The sequence below is a fragment of the Ruditapes philippinarum genome, unplaced genomic scaffold (assembly GCF_026571515.1).
Source record: "Ruditapes philippinarum isolate M1 unplaced genomic scaffold, ASM2657151v2 ctg623_1_1_1_1, whole genome shotgun sequence".
NCBI lineage: Eukaryota > Metazoa > Mollusca > Bivalvia > Venerida > Veneridae > Ruditapes > Ruditapes philippinarum.
The window spans coordinates 176728-202216 of NW_026856414.1; the positions used below are offsets into that span (position 1 = coordinate 176728).

General features: G+C 34.5%; 1 protein-coding gene across 1 annotated transcript in view; it reads right to left on the reverse strand.

The window, feature by feature from the left end:
- The window catches only part of LOC132746434 (uncharacterized), a 31426-nt gene that overhangs the window by 2529 nt on the left and 3408 nt on the right, over nucleotides 1–25489 (reverse strand). The window contains exons 2-7 of the mRNA XM_060735571.1: nucleotides 6540–11509; nucleotides 6122–6310; nucleotides 5306–5387; nucleotides 4141–4304; nucleotides 2017–2114; nucleotides 337–472 (exon numbers count right to left, since the gene is read on the reverse strand). Of these exons, the coding sequence (XP_060591554.1) occupies nucleotides 337–472; nucleotides 2017–2114; nucleotides 4141–4304; nucleotides 5306–5387; nucleotides 6122–6310; nucleotides 6540–11469 (5599 nt within the window). The 5' untranslated portion in view covers nucleotides 11470–11509. The remainder of the gene's footprint in view (nucleotides 1–336; nucleotides 473–2016; nucleotides 2115–4140; nucleotides 4305–5305; nucleotides 5388–6121; nucleotides 6311–6539; nucleotides 11510–25489) is intronic.

Consider the following 25489-nt stretch of genomic DNA (forward strand, 5'->3'; position numbering starts at 1 on the left):
TTTAAGATATCTAGCATAGTAAGGATTTAAAAAAAAAAACAACAACAGAAAAGCAAGACAAGAAACCAGGTTTTTCAATTATCACCATTGTAGAAAGATCTGTTGAATGTGATCAAGCAACAAACAATGTAACTATGTGCAATGTAAATCATAAATTATGAATGTTCTATTTTTCAAAAGCAATACCAAGCCACATCTTCATAAAACAAACTACCGCCCGCCCATCCACTGACATACCTCAGTCTAATAACCAGGTTTTTCCTCCGGAAAACCCTTGTTAAAAACAACAACATACATACTAAAACCCTTACAAACTTATGATGACATAATGTATACCTCTAAATAATGAAACAGCCCATTGCATCTGCCTCTGTGTAGCACAAGACAAAATTGGATATTGTTTCTTGGCTGCTGGACCTTCTTTACCCTCCTCTTCAATATGTCTCTTACGGGAATGATCAGGACCATCAGGCTAAATAAATGCATAACTAGAAATGTGTCCATAGGACACAGGTGCCCCCACCGCGCCACTGTTCTGTCAATCTTTTTACTAAGTCAAGGGAAATAACTCTACAAATACTGGATAAATCCACAAGCCAAACCCCAGGTGCAAATCTAAATATGCTGAGCAACCTGCCCATAAGGTTTAATGACTATGTCAAATCCTTTTTGAGTAACTTGCGACACAAGTTGAAAATTGCAAAAATTTTCTAAGTGAAGGGCAATAACTCTAAAAATACTAAATAAATCCAGACGAAAATACCTGGTGCACAACTGCACATGCTGATCAATATTCCTGTAAAGTTACATGACTCTAGGTCAAATACTTTTTGAGTTACATGTGACACAAGTTGAAAATTGCAAAATTTTACTAAGTCAAGGGCAATAACTCTGAAAATACTAAAAATATCCAGACGAAAATACCCAGGTGCACAACTACACATGCTGATCAACATTCCTGTTAAGTTTCATGACTCTAGGTCAAATACTTTTTGAGTTACAAGCGACACAAAAGTGAACAGACGGACAGACGGACAGACGGATGGACGGACAAGGGTAAATCTAAATGCCCGCCACTAACGTGGGGGCACAAAAATTTAAACATTACCAAATAAAACACATATATTTAATACATTCTCAATATATAAATACCAAAGCACTTATGCTACAATTATAACCCATGAACAATATTAAATGTTTAGATTATTACTCACTGAAAAATTTTTTATATCACGGTTCAGAACTGTTCACTATTTAGGGGAGAAGAAGTGTAATCGGCAGGATAGCTCAGTCGGTCAAGCCGTAGTATGTTATTTGGAGGGTCCCGGGTTTTTCTCACCCTGTGACATTTACATTGGAATGAACAAACAAGGGTAAATCCATATGCTCTCCTACACCATGATGTGGGGACATAAAAATTAATTAAATATTTTTTTTTATATTTTTATTGACTCTTTTATTTTTCTATATAACTCTGTTGATCACAATAAATTTGCTTCAAAATAGCCAGGTGTGTAAGGTCACATGCTAAAGCATATTCTTGAAAGTTTCGCTGCTCTAGCAATTGCCGTTTGGAGTTACACATAACTAAAGTTATGATAATACAGTAAATTCCAAACTGCATAAGAGCTGTGGACACTAAGGTCCAACACCAAAATACTTTGCATTCCAGCCAGTACTATCAACATTTGATGAGCACAAACAACAAGTTGCATATATTTCTTTAAAATCCTGAGATGCCAATGTTAATTCTACAGAAGTGCTAAAACAATAAAAACTCAATGAACTAGGACACAACAAAGTGTTATAGTAAGCTTCCAAGCCAATTGTCAGACCTTCTTATAGCTAGACTAAGGCCAATAACAGGTAGGACCATTAACTTTTCAGTGAACAGCAAACCAAATTTACAGTATCATTTTCCAAACAAATGGAAGAAAACTAAGGATTTTAATATTATGATGATATTAAAACAGTCTAGATCATTACAATTTTGATTTACAACAGTTTGATACCTACCAAGAGCAATACTCTGTCTAAAGCATTGGAGATCATCTCATGGGAAATTTCTGATTTTACATCACTATGTTTCTCATGGCTTGATATTGATGCTGTTTCTAGCAAAATACAATTTTAATCAATATTTATTTTTTTAAGAGTTAATTTAATATTTTGTAGACTTAGAATCACAAAAACAAAGTCAGTATCAACATGTGTAAAATAAAGTCAATATCAACATGTGTTAGTGTAAAACAAAGTCAATTTCAACAACTGTAAAACAAAGTTAATATCAATAACTGTAAAACAAAGTCAAAATCAACAACTGACAACTGTAAAACAAAGTCAAAATCAACAACTGTAAAACAAAGTCAACATCAGTCAATGTCAACAACTGTTAAACAAAGTCAATGTCAACAACTGTAAAAACTAGAACTGTGTCCAAAGGACACGGATGCCCCCACTGACAACATATATATGGTATATAGTGAAAAAAATCAACAAAGGGCCATAATTCTGTTAAATTTGGTCGCAGCAAAAATTCCTTCCTTTACTTCCATCTACACATTAAGGTTGTTCATCCCTGGAAGTTTAAGCAAAATCTGCCATCCGGTTTAAGAGGAGTTGCGTTCACAAAATTTCTATATGGTATATAGTGAAAAAATCAACAAAGGGCCATAATTCTCTTAAATTTGGTCGCAGCAAAAATTGCTTCCTTTACTACCATCTACACATTAAAGTTGTTCATCCCTGGAAGTTTAAGCAAAATCTGCCATCCGGTTTAAGAGGAGTTGCGTTCACAAAATTTCTACATAGTATATAGTGAAAAAATCAACAAAGGGCCATAATTCTCTTAAATTTGGTCGCAGCAAAAATTCCTTCCTTTACTACCATCTACACATTAAGGTTGTTCATCCCTGGAAGTTTAAACAAAATCTGCCATTCGGTTTAAGAGGAGTTGCGTTCACAAAATTTCTACATAGTATATAGTGAAAATATCAACAAAGGGCCATAATTCTGTTAAATTTGGTCGCAGCTAAAATTCCTTCCTTTACTACCATCTACACATTAAGGTTGTTCATCCCTGAAATTTTAAGCAAAATCTGCCATCCCGTTTAAGAGGAGTTGCGTTCACAAGATTTCGGGACGTACGGACGGACAAGTGCAACGCTATATGCACCCCACTTTGTGGGGGCATAAAAATCTGATATCAACAACTGTAAAACAAAGTTAATATCAACAACTGTAAAACAAAGTCAATGTCAACAACTGTAAAACAAAGTCAAAATCAACAACTGTAAAACAAAGTCAATATCAACAACTGTTATACAAAGTCAATATAAGTCAATGTCAACAACTGTAAAACAAAGTCAAAATCAACAACTGTAAAACAAAGTCAATATCAACAACTGTGAAACAAAGTCAAAATCAACAACTGTAAAACAAAGTCAATATCAGCAACTGTAAAACAAAGTCAAAATCAACAACTGTAAAACAAAGTCAATATCAACAACTGTAAAACAAAGTCAATATCAGCAACTGTAAAACAAAGTCAATATCAACAACTGTAAAACAAAGTTAATATCAGCAACTGTAAAACAAAGTCAATATCAACAACTGTAAAACAAAGTTAATATCAGCAACTGTGAAACAAAGTCAATATCAACAACTGTAAAACAAAGTTAATATCAGCAACTGTAAAACAAAGTCAATATCAACAACTGTAAAACAAAGTTAATATCAGCAACTGTAAAACAGTCAATCTCAACAACTTTTAAACACAGTATCAACTGTTGACAAAAACTTAAATCAAATTAAGTAACAACAACTGCAAAGTCAATGTTTACAACTGTAAAACAAAGTAAGAGAGGAAATATGCTTTAAATAATAACATTTTTTTTCCACATAATAATTAAAAACAGATAAATAAAAATCTGTAAACTTTCAATTTTAAAAAAAGTGTAAAATAAATAGACTGTTGGTTAAGAATTTTTAACTAAAGTATACATACAAGATTTTTTAACAAAAATAGACATAAAAGAAAGTTTTTTGTTTTTTTTACTTTTAATTTAATCTATGCTTTTATACATGTAGATGTGTTCTTTCCTTATCGAAAAAAGAAAAGATTTATATTTTATACAATACCTGTAAATTTGGGACTTCTAAGGAAGCAAGTGTTTCGTGTACTGGTTTCACAGTCTGGAGTAGAAATATCTGAAAGCATTGGGCTACTCAATGGTGTATCTGTTACATTGACTATAGTGGCTTCAAAATCTTCGTCAGAGACTGCTGTCTTGTCATCAAGGAAACTATATTAGAAACACACCTCTTTTACCATAATGAGTTCTTTTAGAACCATTTAAACTAATAGTAATAAAAAGTCTTTTACTAGAGAATATTGAGAAAAAGATGGCAGATCACTGACATGTGTTCATTTTGGGAAAGATGACTCAGTTAGGTTGTCTTTTTATTATAAGTATCCTCAGGTGGCCATCATTTGTCACCCTAAGCATTTTACAGTGCTACTTTTTCTATTTCTATTTTCATATGATCCAAGCAAGCTATGTTGAAGAAATTTGGCAGATACATTTAAATCACTGTGATGTAAAATATCCAACTGTTTTCTCTTTTAACGACAACTTGTTGAGAACTGTCTGTCATACACAGGAAGGGTGTTGACTCTAAGACAGGGACAAATTTAAGGCACCCGACCATACATCAATAAATACTGAACTATACTATATTAACTGATCAAACAGAAAAAAAATTCAAATTTTAAGACTTCTGTTACTGATTGCAAACACTCATAGGTTAAAGTTTCACAGAACTTATTTTTCCTCAGCATAAAAGAAAAAAAAAATGTCAAATTAAACATCTGCAAAGTACAAGGCTAAGAATAATGTAAGTACATAAACTGATACATGAGTGTCAATACTTAAAATAGAAAGCATACACAGGGCTTTTTTTCCTTCTATAGCAGGGGCCCCAAAGAAAAATTCTTTAAAATCATGCAGTTTTCCCCAAAAATTTAATTTACATCAAGTATTTTCTTCCCCTTTTGCAAATTAAAGCCACTCTGTGAAAAAAAGCCCTGATACATGTATGCCCTACTATAATGGGCATCTGGGTGAAATACTTACACCTTCTGTAAGCTATTATGATTTCTCCCTTTTTTTTAAATCAGCATAATGCAGTTAAATAAAACAGATATGCAAATTTAATATAAAGATGTAATTAAAAGTTTAAACTATAAACCTAATGTTTATTGTTTTGCTAGCCTAAGAACTTAAGAAACAATTTACTAATTTACCTGTCAGCATTATTGTTACTGTTCATGTTGACATTATAATTCATTCTATCAGGATCAACTTTAATACAGTCTAATGAGGTTTCTGAAATATCAAAGGGAAAGAACTAGAACACTTAAATCAAACTAAAATTGACTATCTTGAGTTATATTCAAATTGCATTTTTATAACAATTATAATAATTGAAGTTATTCTACATGTTAAAAGCTAAAATTCATAGTATGAATAATAAATAAAAATAAATACATGAGCATCAATTCATTACAATCAAGCTAAGCTACAAACAAAGAGCAGTATTATTTTTAAATTTCTGTGTCAAATTATTCCATTTTATTTGTTTGGTTTGATAAATAGTTCCAAAAAGTGCCATTCTGTAATGTGCCACTCTGCAATATTTCAATTATATACAAGCATGCAGTTACAGCCAACTTCATTATATACATAAATTCAATCTGTCAAGATAGCTGAAAACTAGTCTTCCAGTTAACTGTCATAAAATGTTTCTTGCACCACATCAAAATTTGACATCTGATGGTAAAATGATCTCTATCTCCCTCTTTCTAATAGTAAGTAAATAAGTAAAGTAAGTAAGTGAAGTCTTTATTTACTGAGGCTACACATGTGGTTACCCAATCTTCCATGTGGGCCTCAAAAACATGAATATACATAAAATATACATAAGCTAAAATATAATAAGCTAACATGCAAGCTTTTAAACCTCAAAGAACAGTTGACTAAATTCTTGGCAAAACATTATCTAAAGCTAAAATTATAATTATACAATTTAGTGTTAATTCTCAACAACATTTTGATTTTACCTGTTCTATTTGCCTGATTTCTATCAAGATTACTGCATCTGTCTGTCTGAACTGATGCATCTGTTATCTTGGTTTTCTTTGTCTGTCTTTCATCTTCTGACCGAAGCAAATAATGGATAAACTTTGGGTCAGACATTTCACTGAAGCCTGTCTTGCGTTTTATATCAAACCAACGATCACATATATCACCTGTATTTGTAGAAAAGTTTTGATAGAACTTCAAATTAAAAATCATTCAATGAAGATTGGATAATAACTGTAGATTAGGTAAATGTGCAAGAAGATACATGTATCACTTACTGAATCATTATAAAGTTATACATTTAAAGTGAAAAAGCATCATTCATTATAAACAAGAACAAAATATAATTTAAACATAATTCATAATAATGAGTTTGTAAATGAATCTTTAGTTTACCTTTCAATATAATGAATTTGGTTTTAATGAGTTTCTTCACTTGTTTGCCACTGACTGTGAAAGACCGTTGATTTATCTCTGACAAGCTCTTTGTTACATCTGGTATACTGTGCACTGCCATGTCACCCGCTGAAGAACATTTTACTTCTAGTGGACCTACTTCTTGCCTTATTTCAGCTACATCAGAACTACTTTTTGAGCAAAAGCTGGTTTTTTGTGATGGTAATGTTTTATTTTGTAGGTTTGAGTCTACAATTTCCATTTCTACTTCTTTGGGAGTATTTCTTTGTGGAACAATTTTCAAATCCATTTCTTTGAGATTACTTTTAGAGGTAATAGAAAAGCCGGTAGTAGAGTTATTTGACTCCATGTTCCCGCTTTTCAGTTCTTTCATACCTTGATTTGTAAAGTAGCTCTCCATAAACTGACTCTTTGGTTTCCTTACATCTGACATTTTTCTTTTTGAAACAAATTTTTCATATGTTTCCAAGTCAGAGCTGTCATAGGAAGAGGATGATTCATTACAGCTTTCAGACATCAAACTTTGCTTGGATACAAATTGCTCGAGTTCATCAAACATATTTCTATCTTTATGCCCTCCTCCAATTTTTTGGTTCTTCTCTACAATACTGACAGCATGTTCACTGTCTCCTGGTAAATTAGCTTCATCTTTACTTTGTTTGGGTTCAATATCATGATTTAAAGTTTCTATTTTATCAGCTTTTTGATTCTCTGTCTTATTGAAAGATTTCTCACTTTCATGTTCACTATCGGTAGTTGAATTTTCCTTACTACACATTTCCTGTACATCTTCTGATACTCTTTTTTTTAATAGTCTTTTCCTCTTTATTTTCTTAGAACCTGGTTCTTTTTCATTTGATTTTTCTTCAAGTTGGTTTGCAAAACTGATCATTTTTGCTATTTTCTCTTCATCTAGACTGGTGTCTGAACTCTGACCACTTTTCACAGTATCCTTTGGAGATGCTACAATCAGTTTTGTTTTACCTCCAGATTTATTTGTTGAAACAATTCTTGCAGGATAATCTAGGAATGGAACAGGCTCTGTTATCTTTTCATTATTTAGTTTGTCACTCTTTTCCTCACTTACGCCTTTCTCACTTATCAGACATATATCTTTTTCAATCTCTTTTGTCTTTAAACTATGCAAATTTTCATCTACTTTTTGAACCTTTGGTGGTAAAGATGAATTTTCATCAAAGACTGTCTTGAGTGGAGTACCTTTTCTCTTTCGTTTTGAAGTGTATATAAAGCTATCCATGGAGCTGCATATTGTAGCAGGTGACTGCGATCTAAGAACATAATTAGTGTATCCTTGTGAAGATACACCTCGATGACAATTTTCTTTACTTGGTTCTACAACTGTTGTCTCATTCACTGCTTTTGTTAATTCACCTTGTTTTGTTTTGCTGTCTGAGCCTTCTGAAGCTGAGTCATTCAAGCCTTGCCCTGAACCATTTTGTTCAGTAAAAGTTACAGTGCTTAAAGTAGAAACCGCTTTAGGTTCAGCAGATTTAGAGATAGATACAGTCACATGTTTATCAATGCTAGTAGAATTTGGTGTCACCTGACTTGCAAATACTGAGGAATTTGAAGCTGAACTGAGAATTACAGACCCACAATATTCAATCTTCCTTTTACTTTGAACACTTAATTGTGAAATTTTTTCAGGTGAAGTGTTAACTACAACATATGTTTTATTAGTCAAAAGACTCTTTGCAGTCCTAGGACTTATGGTTTGATGATTTATAAAAGGATTTGTAGGTCTGACATAGTTACTTTCAATTGGACTTTTCTGCTGTTTTTTATTGTCCTGGGGGATAGAAGTCTTTGGAAAGCTATGGTTTCCATATTGGAAGGCTGTTGTTTGTGTGAGAGTCACAGGACATCTTATACTGTCCCTTCCAAACTTTTGGGGGTTTACAACCATAGGACTAGTTGTGTATGCTTTTTGCCCTAAAACCTGTTGTAGATGTGCTCTTACTGTGTTGTTGCTTCCAAAAGCATGCATCAAAGGTTGTCTTATGACTTGAGTACTCTGTGTTACAGTATCATTGGGACTTGTATGGGCTATCAATAGATTCAATGGCTTGTTAGGTTGTCCTGCAGATGGGACGCTGTATACAGGAAATCTGCATACAATAGGTTTTTGGGAAGCCTGTACACTAGTATTTGTTGGAATCAAAGCCTGAATTACGTTTTTAGGAAGAGTTGTATTCCTATTATATACATTTGCCAAATTTCTGGTAATTTCTGTTGCTGCCAACCCTGCTCTGGCACTGACAGGACTCTTAGATGCTGTTGTAGGTATTAATGCACCAATTACAGTTTTAGTTTTACCATCAGTGCTTTTTAAATGAATCTGGTACAATTTATTGTCAATCATAGCAAACGTTTGCCCATTGAAGTGGTAAGTATGAAAAATCTGGTTTGAAGACTCATCTCTCACATAGCCAGATGGTAGAATTAATGTATCTGTGTGTCTTGATTGATTAGCATTTTGGGACTGTCTCTGTATCCCTGGCATTATTGCAGTCTGATTCTTCAAAGCATTTTGTAGAACTGCTGACGTGGGAAGTACTAATGTTTTGGCATGACTGGTTACACTCACTCTAGATAAATGTAACTGGTTATTAACAGAGCTTCTGTTATTTACACTGCTGTTCAGGGCGAAAAATATTCCTTGTTGATTTGGTTGACTATCAGTTATTTTCATGGTAGGACTGACTGATGCTGTAACAGATTTTATCTCAACATCTCTAGGAACATTTATTTCAGGCTGAACAGGACTAATTGTTCTTGAACTATTACTTTCTCCAGCTTTTGTTTTTGATGAAGTACAGGATTTTAAACAAGATCTCTTATGTTTTGCTCCATTTTGAATAATAAAGTCTGGTTGCATTTTTGTAACAATTTTGAATTTGTCCAACTGGTCATTTTCTAATTTCTTTTGACCAGATTCATCTTTATTTTCAGTAATAGGCTGGTCCAACTGATTCTTTGTTTCATTTGCTTCATTTTTATTGGCAGACATAACTTTAAATTGAGAGATTTTATTTTTAATAGCAGTTTTTATTTTTTCTTTTGAGTTTTTAGTTTCATGTGCTTCTTCTGAGTTTCGTAACAAGATCTTTTTTTCTTGTGGGTTTTTATCTTTAGCAGCAGACTCTGATCCATGTGAAGACATTCTGCTTTCTGAATTTCTTCTTTCATTGTCAATTAATTCTTCATCAGTGTCTGTACTATCATCAATGGCAAGACCTGAAGATAAGCAATACCTCTGATAGAATCTGCGTCTTGGGAAAAAATAACCCTGCTCTGCCATTTTCAATTTATGTTCACTAATTTTTAGCTCTGCTTGAAGAACTTTCTGTTTTGCTTCAAACATTTTTTGTTCAGCATTCAACATTTGTTTTTTAATCTCACATGAATCTAACTTGTGTGTTTGCATTCTTTTACTTAACACTTCTTGTTTCAACATGCACAACTCCTTTTCTTCCAGGGAGAGTTTTCTTTTCTTTGGAATTGAGCTAACCTGTTTGACCAAATCAAAATGTTCACTATTTTCTTGTTTTTCTACTGTATGAACATTTTTTGTTTGTGACTGCAATTTCTGTGAACTTCCATTATAACTTTGATTTATACTAGCTACAGATTTTTTGTGAATGTCTTTTTGACCTTGTTCTTCCATGACACCTAGTCTTTTGAGTGCAAGCATTTTCTGCAAAGCAATGTTTCTATAATCTGGCTCTTTTATAGTTGCATCAGTGCTGCCGTAGTCTATAATTGTAGTCTTTTTCTGCTTCATACCAGTTGAGGATAAGTTATCAAGCCTTTCAGTACAAGTTGAATATTGCCTTGATATACTTTCAACATCAACAGGCAGTCCAACATATTGTGTTGGACTTAAATTTCCCATATTTGAACTACTTTTCACTACTTTGAGAATCGAATCTGGAAAATGTTTAATAGCACTGCAATTGTTATTTGACATTACAGAAACACAACCTAGATTACTTGGCATCTTTGGTGCATTTGGTAATGGTTTCTCTATTTTATATCCTAATTGTTCATGCTCGTATTCTTTCACCTCTGCCTGGATTTTCAAACTATTTAGGACTTCTTTAATCCTATATTCCTTTTGTTTTTTATTTTCAGACACAGAACAGATGGTATTAAATAATGCTTCATTTATCTTAGAGGCAGAAATATCACACAGATCTGAATTATTCAGAGAATTTTGACTACTTTCATTTTCATCAAGTTCACCTTCAATTGTCACATGTTCAGAACAGTTCTTCTCTCTATCAAGATTCATCTCTTCACTTTTACCTATTACATCTTCATCTAAATCTACCTGGGTATCAGTGTTTGAAATAACTCCACTTTTATTTTCGACTACGGTACACGATTCAGCAATACGCAACCTAGGAATAAAATCGCCACTATCAGAAGAGTCTGTCTCATCATCAAAACCATTCTTTGCATTGTACACAGAATGATTTTCAAAACTTTGCCCTGTCTTCAGATCTTGGAAGGAGTCATCATTAATAACATCAGTGATGCCTCCTAGCTTTATCAAATTACCATTTTTGTCTTCTTTTCCAGCATTTTCTTCAAGCATTTCAGAAAAGTTTTCATCATTTTTCACGATCAACTTTTGAGAAAAGAGCTGCTGATGAAGCAACAGTCTCTGTTGTTTAAGTCTCTCCACCTGACTCCAGTTCCTTGGCATCGACACAGCCGTAAGACAGTCTGCAGGAAGCACAAAGTTTGATTTCACATCAAGCTTTTCAGTTTTAGAATCTTTATTTGCAGAGTCTTTACTTTGAGAAACTGAGCTTTTAGAACCATTTAAACTTTCACCAGCAACTGAAATATTATGCTCTGATGCATATTGCTTGCATTCCATCCTGCATTCTCTTATTCACAAACCATTTGGCAAACAACCACTGAAATGAAACAGGAATTAAAACTAGAACTGCCACTGTCATGGCGTGAATACCCCCGCATACCACTTTGTCAGAATCAACAGTGGCCATTTAGAGCTCAAGGACAACGTCCCTGCCAAATCTGAGGTTACTAAGCCAGTGCTATGTATTCTACATGCTTCAAATGTGAAAATCAATAAACTGCGGACAGGCATTCTTAAGCAATTGAGGGGATAAGCTTTTTTCAGTCGACCTTTGACCCAGTGACCCTCAAAATCAATAGGGGTCACCTTATAGTCATGATCAACTTCCATGCCAAATATGAAGACTGTGTGTCAAAGGAATATTAAGTTTATGGGTGGACAATCTTTTTGAAGTCAAAGTCCATGTGACCTTGATCTTTGACCCAGTGACCTTAAAATAAATAGGGGTCACCTACTAATCATGACTAACCTCCATGCCAAATATGAAGACTGTGGGTCAAAGGAATCTTAAGTTATTGAGCGGACAAGCTTTTTTAGTCAAGGCCCCTGTGACCTTGACCTTTGACCCAGTGACCTTAAAAATTAATAGGGTTCATCTACTTATCATGACTAACCTCCATGCCAAATATGAAGACTGTGGGTCAAGGGTTTCTTAAGTTATTAGGCTGACAAACTATTTTAAATCAAGGCCCATGTGACCTTGACCTTTGACCCACTGACCTCAAAATCAAAAGGGATCATCTTCTAATCATGACTAACCTCCATGCCAAATATGAAGACTATGGGTCAAAAGAATCTTAAGTTATTGGGCAGACAAGCTTTTTCTAGTCAAGGCCCCTGTGACCTTGACCTTTGACCCAGTCAACTAAAAATCAAAAGGGGTTATCTACTAATCATGACTAACCTCCATGCCAAATATGAAGACTGTGGATCAAAGGTTTCTTAATTAATTGGGCGGACAAACTTTTTAAAATCTAAGTCCCTGTGACCTTGACCTTTGACCCCAAAATCAATAGGGGTCATCTACTCATCATGACTAACCTCAATGCCAAATATGAAGACTGTGTGTCAAAGGAATCTTAAGTTATTGGGCGGACAAGCTTTTTGCAGTCAAGGCCCCTGTGACCTTGACCTTTGACCCGGTGACCTCAAAATCAATAGGGGTCATCTACTCGTCATGACTAACCTCCATGCCAAATATGAAGACTGTGGGTCAAAGGAATCTTAAGTTATTGGGCGGACAAGAAAAAAACCGACGGACGCCCGACATCCTGACAGCCGGACGGACAAACTGATTCCAGTATACCCCCCTTACAACTTTGTTGTGCGGGTGTATAATTAGTCTGGAAGAGTAGAAATCCTCCAGGAGGCATATAGATAAAATGTTTTGTTTTCATTTTCCATTTCATTGGCTTGTTTCTGTTATTTCAAGTTAATTTATCAGTGAAATAACACATGAAAGCCTAAGAAAAAGGTGGTGCAGTGTAATCTGCCGTAGTGGCTCAGTATTTTTTTTTTTATATTTTCTTTATAACTCTGCATCCTGCAAAATCAACTACAGTTTTAATTTAAAAATGTATTTTTTTTTATTTGAAAAATATACTTTAGTCAATATGTCCTTGGTTTCCATGTTGGAGGATCAAAATTGATGATTGAGACTTCTATGTTGTAGTAAAAATATAAGTTTGAATATAGAAAACAACTCTAATTTCAATTTAAAAATGTATTTTTTTTATTTGGAAAATGTAATTTAGTCAATATGTCCTCGGTTTCCATGCAAGAGGATTACAATTGATGCTTAGGCACATTTGGTATAAAAAACTCATATTACCCTCAAAATGACCTATTTATGATCAATATTAATTTATTTTACCAAAGTTTACACACACTAAGAAAAAAAAAAGAGAAAGAAAAAAAAAGAACACATTAATTAAATCATAATTATTGCCTATGTCTATCAAAGTTTCTTTTTAGAACAGTCACATTTCATTATTTTCTGTTTGCATATATTTGGAAAAACAATTGTCTTTCCAAACATTCAATAAATCAAAACACAGACCGGAAAAGTGCATGTTTCAGCATTTTCCAGCAACATGTGTTGTGCTATAAAGTGCTTTACAAGTCATTTCTTCGTAGATTAAAATAAAATTTAAAGATATTTGAAAATGTGCTACAATAAACTATTCATGATCATAAGACTAGACTAAAAATAACACCATTTTCTGGAAACAAAATAAGAAATTTTCCACATTTTAGCCTACCGATTGTGTTACCAATTAGCTGAAAAAAGCTAACTTAGACATGCATTTGTTTCATCTAAAATATGTTTTTTCAATGATCCAGTTTAAATGATTCGGCTGGCCTATAAACTAAGTGCAGCACTAATCAAAGAAAATCAAAGGCGGCACTGAATTTTAAATATAAGCACCAATTCATACATGTAAATTTACACAGTCATTGTGACGTAGCGTGAAGTACATACTGCCAAATAAAGGCTATAAACCTTTAAAAAAAGAGACAGACAACACAAGTCATTTCAAGTTCAACATGCCAGAATAACTTCTGCGAACAACAAGGGGCACTAGTCGAATGGCACTGTTTATTATGTCACCATGCTGGCAATTATTAAAGCAACACCTAATTTAATTCCCTATAATCCGGGATATGGACAGATAACAACAAATTCCCGTGGGTGCCCTTTACATTTTATATACAGGTCCTCCTGTGTTTGATTTTTTTTTCACTTTTAATAGAGACGAATATCGGGAATTCAATATCAAATATCTGGAATCAATATCAAAATTTAAGAAGTAGCATTGAAATATGACCCAAACAAAGAAACAACAAACAATATTTTATGATTTTTATATTGTTTCAGAATGTAAAATTGCAGTTTTCCCTATCAACACCACCTCTGTCCTCCAGCCGATGGAGGCGGCATAATTCAGACAAAAAAGATGAAGTACAGGAAGCGCCAGTTACAACATATGCTCGTCACTATGGAAAAGAATCCCATTTAGCTTGGACCAGAGATCCTGAGAAATATTCTGCAGGCGATCTACAAGATTTCTGCCACATAGAAGGAAGTGGACTCTGACACAATTGTGAAATCTTTCGCCAAGTGTTGGTTTACCCCAGAATGTGTAAGTGTTTCAAAGGATGGTGAAGACAGTGACATCGAGGATGACACACCAATTTGGCCCATGAGTTATTTGACTGTAACTTCAGAGAGCTTGTGGCAAAAGACCGTGAGTTTACCACTTGTGACAATAACATGATGCAATGGGAGCAAAGTGCTGTGGACATTCTTAAGGAAATGACTACTGAAAAGGAAAATACCAGTGACATTGAGGATTAGATTGAGGAACCTAATCCTAGTGTTGTATCAGTTAACAAGGTTTCTGAATGTTTATGTAAATTAAGACAGTTTGCTCTCATAAAGAACCAGTCTCCTATGTTAGACATGGTTATGAACTTCGAGGATATGTTTGTGAAAATGCATGTTGAGGCAACTGAGGTGCAGAGCAAAATAAATCTTAAGTTCAAGGAAGTGTTTCATACACAGTCGCTTAGTTTTGGGGGTTCAGTTGAAGCACTGGTAAGAAAGTGTCCGGTAGTGTCAATTTTCTTAGAGGAAATTAGTGGTAAGGCCCTTAGTCTTTACAAACCCATAACTAGTTGCAAGTTCTTGTATGTAGTCAATTTTTCAAACCACCATTGCTGCCTTGTCAGAGTCCTACCAGAAATCTGACTTAGATTTCTCCGAGGTCACACCACTCCTTCGCTCCACTGTTGCTAAAGCAGAGAAGGATGGCATATGTCTAAGCAAATTCTTGTCTCAGGCTCCACAGGCAGGCGATGATGATCTCATGACTTTCTAGTATGAGGGCCACAGTATTAGGGATGGTGAGAAGCAACGTCTGGAAGCAAAATTTTAGTATTTGCAAAAGGTATTAAAAGGTCTTGAAAATAAGTTTTTTCGGATAATGATGTTTAAATTTGTTGTTCGGGACAGTTTTGAAATTTAAATTTCAACCTGTCAGCATCCCCCATTCCGCACAACAGGGGATTTTTTGGTTTCCCCCTTAAAAATTTTGGCACATGCACCAAAAAAATTTGCAAAGTTGGGGGTACATCCCACGTATTAAAAAATTTCTAAAAAAACAGGAAAATGAAAGAAAGTTTGGAATGGTCCTAAACCCCCATATCCTATTTTTTTTAAACGTTCCCGGGGGTCAAATCAATCAAAAGGGGACAGTCTAAATGGGGTTTCTAAACTGAAATACCCGCTACCGAAAATATCATGGGGTGTCCCAAATCCGATTCGTTAGTATATTATTACGCCAGGGAGGGTCAAAATGCATCGCCCGGGGAAAAAAAAAAAAAATTTCTGGAGTTAACAGATCTATTTTTGAGTTTCTTGAAACCCAGTAAAAGGTTTGTTACTTCTGATTTTTTATCATTAAACTTTAATTTAATTTCGATTTCAATTACCAATTGTAATGAAAATGTAAATAATTAATCAGACTTTTTTGAAATCAATGTACGTTAAGTTCGGATATGCAAATTTTCGGCTTACGATATATTAAACATAAGATAAAAACTGAACAGATGTCTCCTGTAATTGCTTGATTACAGCCTCAAGTGATGTGTCAGAGGCATTGTCAACAATCAATCGATAACACAGAGACAACTAGCAGCAAACCAAAAGAGGGTTAAAAGATGGCAAAGTCGTTGGTTGTCCAGAATTTGATTGGCTAAGATGGCATTGATGGAACGTTTAGTAAAATGTTCTGTAACAGTCTGCGAGAAGGCAAGCAATGCAAGAAAAAGCCTAAAGTCAATTTCAAATGCGTTTGTTGTAGGCACAACTAACTTCCAACATTCATCATTGATGAGACACCAGCTTTGTGATGATCACTGTCTTGGCAAAGGGACATTAAAACAACAGGTTTGACCTTTTTTTCTGTTATTAAAAATGCCAAACTAACTTTCATATACTCTAATTCAGAGACTTATTTTAAACTGATAAAATTAAAAAAAAAATAAGTTAAGGCCAAGGTTTGGTACCCATTGATACATTTTAGCAAAATGTTTTTTCATCACAACTAATTCATAAAAACACAAATTTAAAATTTATTTTATGACATATTTTATGAGTTCTAATAGACATTAATTATTATTAATCATATGGCTTATTTTCTTTCTGCAGGTGTATATGGAGACAGCTAAGAAGTGTCCGTCTGCCAAGATCTTCCCTGTTGTTGAAGCCCAACTGAAAACAGCTATGTATTTAGCTGAAGAAAATTTATCAAACAGAAAATTTCTGAGTTTAATTGACTTACAAACTGATAATGGTGCAAATGCTTTTGAAGATAAGAAAGTATTTTCACAAACCACCAGGCAGCTTCAACATTTCAGAAGTATATAGCCAATGTTTTGAGAGACACTATGATTGTTAGACTTAAAAGTAGCCCATTTATTGGTATTATGTTGGATGAAAGTTTGGACATTGCTGTAAATAAAAAACTTGTTTTATTTTGTAAAAATAATACATAACTTTGAACTTAAAATTGAATTCTGTGCAAATGTAGTCATTAATGATGGTAAAGCTGAAACAGTTTATAACTGTATAGCACAATTTCTAAATGAAAATGGTATAGATTTTTCCAGGGTAAGTGGTCTTGGGAGTGATGGGGCCTCAGTCATGATGGGCAAAATATCTGGTGTAGGTGTACGTCTTAAAGCTCAAAATCCTAAAGTTTGTACATATATGGTGTGCTGCTCATAGAGTAGCTCTTGTTGCATTTTGGGCTGCAAAGCCTATCCCTTATTTAAGAGAGGTGAACAACATCCTTGTAAATGTTTACACATTTTATCAGTACTCATCTCCAAGGTATCAAAAACTCAAGGAGTTGCAAGTTGTTCTAGGTAAAAAAGTTAAACGTTTTAAGAAACCAACACAAGTGAGATGGCTCTCTTTGTCTGATGCTATATGTGCTCTCCATGATGCATATTCAGCTTTAGTTTTGGGTTTGGAGCATGAACAAGCCTCCAACCCAAGAAGTGAAGGGGCTGCAAAGGCTAAAGGTATTTTGAAAAAGATAAAAAATTTCAAATTTATTGCTGTTCTTTGCTTCTTGAAAGATGCCCTTGCAATTTTAGATAGAATATCTAAACTATTTCAAAAGGACAACATTGATATTGATGTGCTCAATCACTCTATTGTGTCAACAAAAAATTCACTACAGGTTTACTGTGATGAAGACCCTGTTACTGCTTCCAAGGCTATTGAAGAAATTGAAGAGCAGTGTCAGTACCAGGGTATTCCAATCACAGTAAACCTGTTGCAAAGACGCCATTATATGTACCTGAAAAGAAAATTTATTCAAAATTTAGTAAAGGAGTTTGATAATAGGTTTCCTGCTGATGATGTTAGCATTTTAAATGATCTAAATATTTTGCTAAACCCAAAACTGCTTCCATTAACAACTCAAGGTATGACAGAGTATGGTGTTCAATCTTTAGAGAGATGTATTCAGATGTATGGTACTAGTAATGGTGATGCATCACCACTTATCCAGGCTGTTGATATCAGGCAGTCACATATGCAATTCAAGTATTTAATGAATAACAAAAGAGATGTTCCTTTGCAGGATTTTTGCTTGATGGTCATTAAAGACTACAAGGAAGCATTTCTAAATTTCTGTGTACTTGCAGAAATTCTCTGCACCATTCCACTCACATCAGTCCCTTGTGAGAGGGGTTTCTCTCTTCAAAATAGGCACCACAGATCTGCTACCAGCAGGTCCTCTGTGGAGACTATTCAGAATAGAATGACCATTGAATATTATTCAAAGTCTTGTCATAAACAGAGTGTGATCAAGAAAGCTGCAGAGAATTTCTGCAATAAAGCAATGTAATAATGTATCTTGAAATCTTGAGAATAATACTGTCATAACACTGTCATTTCTGTAGTAAAAGCAGCGTTTTTTTTTCTCAACTTTGGGAATGGTGCCGGTACCAGACTGATTGGGAAAAAATGCGTTATTTTGACTAAAATTGGGAATTTTTTAAATGCATTTTTTCAGCTACAAATGAGATAAGAAATCATGAATAAAGATAGCTAACAGCTTCTACTGTACAGATAGAACTATTGAGTGGTGATTTATATGAATATGTTGGATTTAAATGATTTTAGAAAAATCACTTGGCCTTGTGGGCATTTTGAACAGCCATTTTGGGAATTTAACATTGGAAATTGGGAATTTTAATGTCTATTTTCTATTGGGAATGGTACCGTTTTAGGGTAGTAGTTATATAAAGAAAAAAAACACTGATTAAAGCATTGTAATATTGTCTTTATTTTCAGGAATCTTGGAAATAATACTGACAGACTGAATAAACTGTTATTAAATATATGACCTGAATATTTGTTTTTATTTCAATAAAAGGTAAAACCTACATAAATAAATTATAAGTAAAAGAACAAAAACAGGTTTGAAGTACTGTGTACCCTCTAATTTTGAACTGTACCCCCAGTTTTCAGTTACAGGGGGTACATGTACCCTAACATTTAAAATTGTGTGGGCATGCTGATCCTGTAGTAGCTAAGGATAGCAAAGTTGATGATGTAGATGTGGTAGTAGAGTACCTAGGTAATGTAGGTGTAGAGTGCAATGTAGATAATTTAGATTTGGTTTTAGGGTATGCACATGCCCTTATTATTGAAGGAAACAAGTCTGTGAAGGCACCCATTCCCAAGGATGTGACGAACCTGGCAATACGTAAAAAGGATGTGTACCCTGTAGCAGAGAGATTTCTGCTTGCTCCTGTTTCTACAGTTGATTGTGAAAGGGGGTTCAGCAAGCAGAATCTTTTTAAGACCTGTTTACATAGTAGACTGTCATTAAGTCTTGAGAATTACTGTATAAGGACCAGAGATAGGGCAGTTTCCTTTTTATAAGGCTTTTAAGAAATGGGCAGCTGATAAGGATAGGAGATTATTTCAGTAGAGCAGTAGTTGTAAAACATATAGTTTGAAGTACAGTAGTTGTTATAAAAGTTTAGGGGTTTGCAGTACTTACAAAGAAATTTATGGGTATATTGAGCATAATCAAACATGTATTTTCAATTTTGATATTGTTGATTTTTTCTATGTTTTGTATCATTTATGGATGAAGGTCAAGGTTAGTGTGGTCTACTGACAGGTCTTGTCCCAACAGTTGTTGTGGCCAAGTATGAAGACAATACACCAAGAACTAAAAGTTATGGTCCAGGTACAAGTTTGCAGGCAGCAACAGCAGCACCGCCAGGACTATAACAATACCTCTACTTCTAAAAAAAAAGAAAAGAAAAAAAGTCGAGCTAAAAAGACTGAAAAAAGCACCCTATTTGCGTGGCAATATACGCCAAATGCAAATTTGTTTAAGTAAAAAAAAATTTAAGTAATCAAAATTAGTTTTTAAACATCTTTATTACTTGCCTGCAACATTTTTTATTGTGTCGCCTTGAAAAGGCGACATATAGGGGTTACTTTTGTTGGCGGCGTCGTTGTCAGCGTCCCCTAAAGCTTGCCTGGAGCATAACTCAGTCAAACTTGGTATGCATGCTTCTTTATAATAACCCAGTGTTCAATCTAGAACAAATTTCCAGGGGGCCCTTCGGGCCCATAAACATTTTAAAAGGGGGTCATTTGAAAATAAAGGGGGCCAACACTTAAAATGAACATCAAATTCAAATAAGGTATTGTATCTTTTTAAGTTACTTGTTCATGTACCATATATAGACCAAAAACGGTTGCAAAATTCCATAACAATCAACTCAACTAAAAAAATGACATTATTTGGACCTTTTTCGAGAGTTCTGTTAGCGTTGATGCAGGCTCAATTTTAAGAACTGATTGGTAAAGAAACAATGACATAATATTCAAAGAAACATAATTATGAATCTTATTTAAATGTTACCAGGGATATTTGATCACAATGTTCAGTTTTTTAATCAGCGCCCGATATATAAAGGAAAATTATATTTTGCAATTAGCTTATAAACTTACAATAGTCGCTAAAAACATTTACCCTTCTCAATATATCCAAGCTAAAAACAAAGAGTCAACAGGTGCTAAGACAATGTATATTGACATACCGGTACCTTTGATCTTTTGTCAGGGCAGCAGTTCTTACGTCACGCTTAAGATGTCTGTATTGATTAATGATATGCACAATGTTTTAGCACCGACCAGCCAAAGACCAATCAAAGTTTATTAACACAATTGTCAGACACTCCCTAGCCAATCGTGTTTGATTAGCTCCATCTTTAAGACTTTTTTAATTGGTTGAAGGCGTGTTCGTAATAATTTATGCACACCTCTATAATTAACTCGCACTTTTTCACAAATATATAGTTTTTTTTCCCCCGGAAAGTTATTGCATATTAATTTGTTTTGACCGTTAAAAAACTATAACTACACGCACGTATTGGATTATCTGTGACAATTTGTTTTGTTCATAAAAGTAAGTAATAGTTACGGTACGAAGAACAGGTCTGCATAGTATTTACAGACCCGGACCGAGAGAGCGTAGCGATCAGGGTTTTAAAAGGGTTACCTAGTGCGGTAACTATCTTACCAACATGCTCTTGTTTTCCTATACAAACTTCAGTTTTGAATTCAGTATTTATAAATATTATTCACAAGAAACTTTTTATATACTTAATCAGGTTTAAGATCATTAATTATGGCATTTTCTATGAGTGCGCCCGTCGGGCCCACAGTTGAATTTGTTTTGCGCTGGCGGTCTTTTCGGGGGGTCAATGGCGCGCTCTAGATTGAACACTGATAACCCGAAGTGCAGTGCACAAGAACCAGTTCTCTGCACTTCTTAATTTTTGAGTTATTGCCCTTTGTTAATTTTCATACTTTAATTTTGTCCGGGCCATTTCTTTTCAACTCAGCGTTTTTTTTCCTCTACTTTGGGAATGATGCCGGTACCAGACTGATTGGGGAAAAAATGCGTTATTTTGACTCAAATTGGGAATTTTATTAGCATCTTTTCAGCTACAAATAAGATTAGTCATAACAGTGTTCGAAATTAGCAGTAGTCCTATAGCCCCTGACTACTAAATTTCTCCTCGGGCTACCAACTTTTCACAGTAACAAGCCCGACCAGACTACTGTATTTTCAGAGGCAATATAAACAACTGTTTTGAACAAATGAATCATGCTAGTGAAATGTCTTTTGGGGCTAGTGAATATTCCAATCTGGTAGTCCGACCAGCCTAGTTGATTCAAATCCTAATTTCTTACACTGTCATAATGAATAAAGACAGCTAACAGCTTCCACTGTCCAGGTAGAACTATTGAGTGGTAATTTATATAAACATGTTTGATTTTAAATGATTTAAGAGAAATCTCATGGCCTTGTGGGAATTTTGAACAGTCATTTTGGGAATTTTCACATTAGAAATTGGGAATTTTCATGTCTTTTTTCCATTGGGAACAGTACCTTTTTCGGGTAGTAGTTATATAAAGAAAAAAAACACTGCAACTATAAAAGCTATTGACTTGAAACTTCATAGGATGATAGATCTCATTAAGAAGAAGTGCAGTGCACAAGAACCGGTACTCTGCATTTCTTAATTTTTGAGTTATTGCCCTACTTTATTTTTGTCCGGGCCATTCTCCGAAAGTATAAAAGCTATGATAGATCTCATTAAGAAGAAGTGCAGTGCAGAAGAACCGGTACTCTGCATTTCTTATTTTTTGAGTTATTTCCCTTTGTTAATTTTTATATTGTATTTTTGTCCGGGCCATTGCTCTGAAAGTATAAAAGCTATGAAATTGAAACTTCATAGGATGATAGATCTCATTAAGAAAAAGTGCAGTGCACAAGAACCGATACTCTGCATTTCTTATTTTTGAGTTATTACCCTTTATTAATTTTCATACTTTATTTTTCTCATAAATTATAAAAGTTATGGACTTGAAACTTCATAGAGTGATTGATCTTATTGGTAAGAAGTGCAGTGCATAGAAGCTGCTGCTCTGCACTTCTTATTTTTTGAGTTATTGGCCTTTGTTAATTTTCTTGTCCTGGCCATTTCTCCTAAACTATATTGTTCATCAGGCGACACATCCGACTCGCGGAGTTCTAGATTCAATTATCAATGTCACGGTTCAAAACTGTTCACTATTTAGGGGAGAAAATGTGTAAGAGTCGGATAGCTCAGTCGGTAGAGCCGAGGAACAGTATTCCGAGGGTCCCGGGTTCGAGACCCGGTAAGGCTGCACATTTTCCTCACCCTGTGACATTTGGCGCCCATGATGGTATAAGCTCCGAGTTCAATTTCACATTGTTCTCTTTACCCATTAGAAATTCGAGGACGAATTTCAATATATAGCGGGGGAGGATGTCACGGTTCTGAACTTTGCACTATTTAGGGAACACAGAGGGGAATCACATGACTTTGTATTTAAATACCCTCGAGAAAATGGAGACTGCTGAGCTCCGGTAAGTACCTTATTATGTTAAATTTAGGTGACAAACGTTTCTTAAATCAAAACAAAACCTAGCGTATCATATGTGCGGAAATTTTCTTCAAATGACAATACAAAGTGCATTTTCCTACGTTTTGTGGTTTTTGAGAACATTGTTTGAATTGTGTGAAAAATGCACATGCAGCGATAGTAATTTGCACGAAGGGGTATAATTTGGTACCAAAATGAATGAAAATAAGCTTTCTTTTTGCACTTCAGACACCAAATCAATCATTTTATTGGCATAGATCTGTTATCAAAGTCATGTGATCCCCCCCCCCCCTAGCATGAGGGGAGATAATGTGTAAGCGGCTGGATAGCTCAGCCTGTATTCTGAGGGTCCCGGGTTCGAGTCCCGGTCAGGCTGCACATTTTTCTCACCCTGTGTCAAATATTAAGATCTATATAGATACATGCAAAAGAGCTATGCTCTTGTCACATGAACACTTAGTGACAATTACCCCAACATGTCACCAATCATGCCCTTTAAAAGCATATTTTGAAGTACAGAGTGGTGATTATTTACCTCCATGCAATTTCCACTGAGAACAATTATGTTGGTTTTTAAGCCGGCAAAATCTGATTTTGACTTACTTGTCCGATTTTATGTGAAGCATTTTTTTAACTTGTCTGTATGATATAAAATTTACATAGTTTATTCTTGAAAAATTTCACTTGTCCGTACAGACTGTGGGACAACCTGGGCAATACGGAAAATAGATTTTGCCGGCCCTGATAACTCGAATTGTGTCCATAGGTGCCCCCACATTCTAATGTTTTGTCAATATACTGACTCTAGATCAAATGTTTTGGGCTACATGTGATACAAATTAAAAACTGAAGATCTTTTACTAAGTCAATGATAAAAACTACAAATACTTGATAAATCCACAATCAAACCCCAAGGTGTATAACTACACATGCTGACTAATATTCTTGTATTCTTTCAAGACTACAGGTCAAATACTTTTTGAGCTATGCATGAACAAATCTATAATTACAGTCTAACTTGCCTATGCGACCACGTGTATTAAGCGACTTTTGTCTTAAACGACCTCTTTACATTCCCCCCGATCATTTTCTCTCTTTTTCTTTAATGTATTGAGCGACTTTTGCTCAACGCGACCAGCGACCGCTAATTAGTCACCTAATTGAGATCAATCTTTTCATTAAACGGCCACTTTTACCTGTCAAGTAATTGTGTTTTTAGAGAACGCCACCTCGTAATGTCACAAGTGTCAACAATCAAAACACAACAAATAAATGTGTGAAAAACTCTATTTCCCAAACCGTTTTAGTGTATGCAAATGAAGTTAAGTATACCCGTGACGTGTATTATCCAATAATATCGGATAAACAATGCAACGCTCCGCCCCTACTGAGATGGTGTATACGCTTCGCTTGTTGACATTTAGACTGCATTGAATTGACCTTGAACTTGATCAGCAATTAAATTAATCGTAACAGTTAGATGTAGTTTGTTTATTTCAAATGAAAAAATGCACAACAGAAAACATCTTCACTAATACGGTTTTCGTGTTGGAGACAAGGAAAAACAACGGAGAAGTTAAAAATAATAATATTCTGGAAAAAATGTCAAACATGTACGCAATTTGTCAATAAATAACAGAACAGAAAGGTTTTTTTTACATTTGCATCGGAGCGTACTAATTATTCAACATTTATATAAAAATAAAGTTGAAAAACATTCCCACTTCATAAGAAAGATGTCATTTATAAACTTTGACTTTATATCATGCTGACTGTCTTAAGAGACCGTTTCATTAAGCGAGCGTTTTGGGTGTTTCCCTTGCACGGTCGCTTAATACAAGTTTGACTGTAATATTAAGTCAAACAATACTAAGAAATAATCACCAAGCAAAATCCCTGGTGCACAGTTTCACAGTTATGTTGATTATCCTATAAAGTTGGTTGATTCTAACTCAAGCACTCAAGGTACATACAGTCGACTCTCGTTATCTCGAAGTCATCGGGACCGTCCAAAAATATCGAGATAACGAAATGTCGAGATAAACATATAAGGGTTTGAAACTGATTTTTACAAAAGACATGTGCATACCTTATGTCAAATAAACTATGATATCCCTATGTCTTGTTTCCATAGGCCTAGTTAAATTTAACAAAGTTACATTAGCGGATGTTTACCAGCGGAAATACAGGTGTCTGCGATAAAAAAACACATTGTGAGGTTTACTCAGTAATACACAAATATGGTAAAAACTTTGTTTTCAGGGTGGTTGATCCGAATATCCTCCCGGGTTATTTATCGGGTCTCGAGATTGTTCGATCGCTGATTGATTGGTGGTGATGTTGTGAAACAATATTGCAACGATAGCGTTTCTATACTTTCACTATTTCTTTTACATTTAAAGTCATAATGAATTGATACAGTGTTCGCATATTAAAGAACGTAAAATTCACTCATTTTTGACATAAGTCAATCAACACGCTAAATAGATCAAC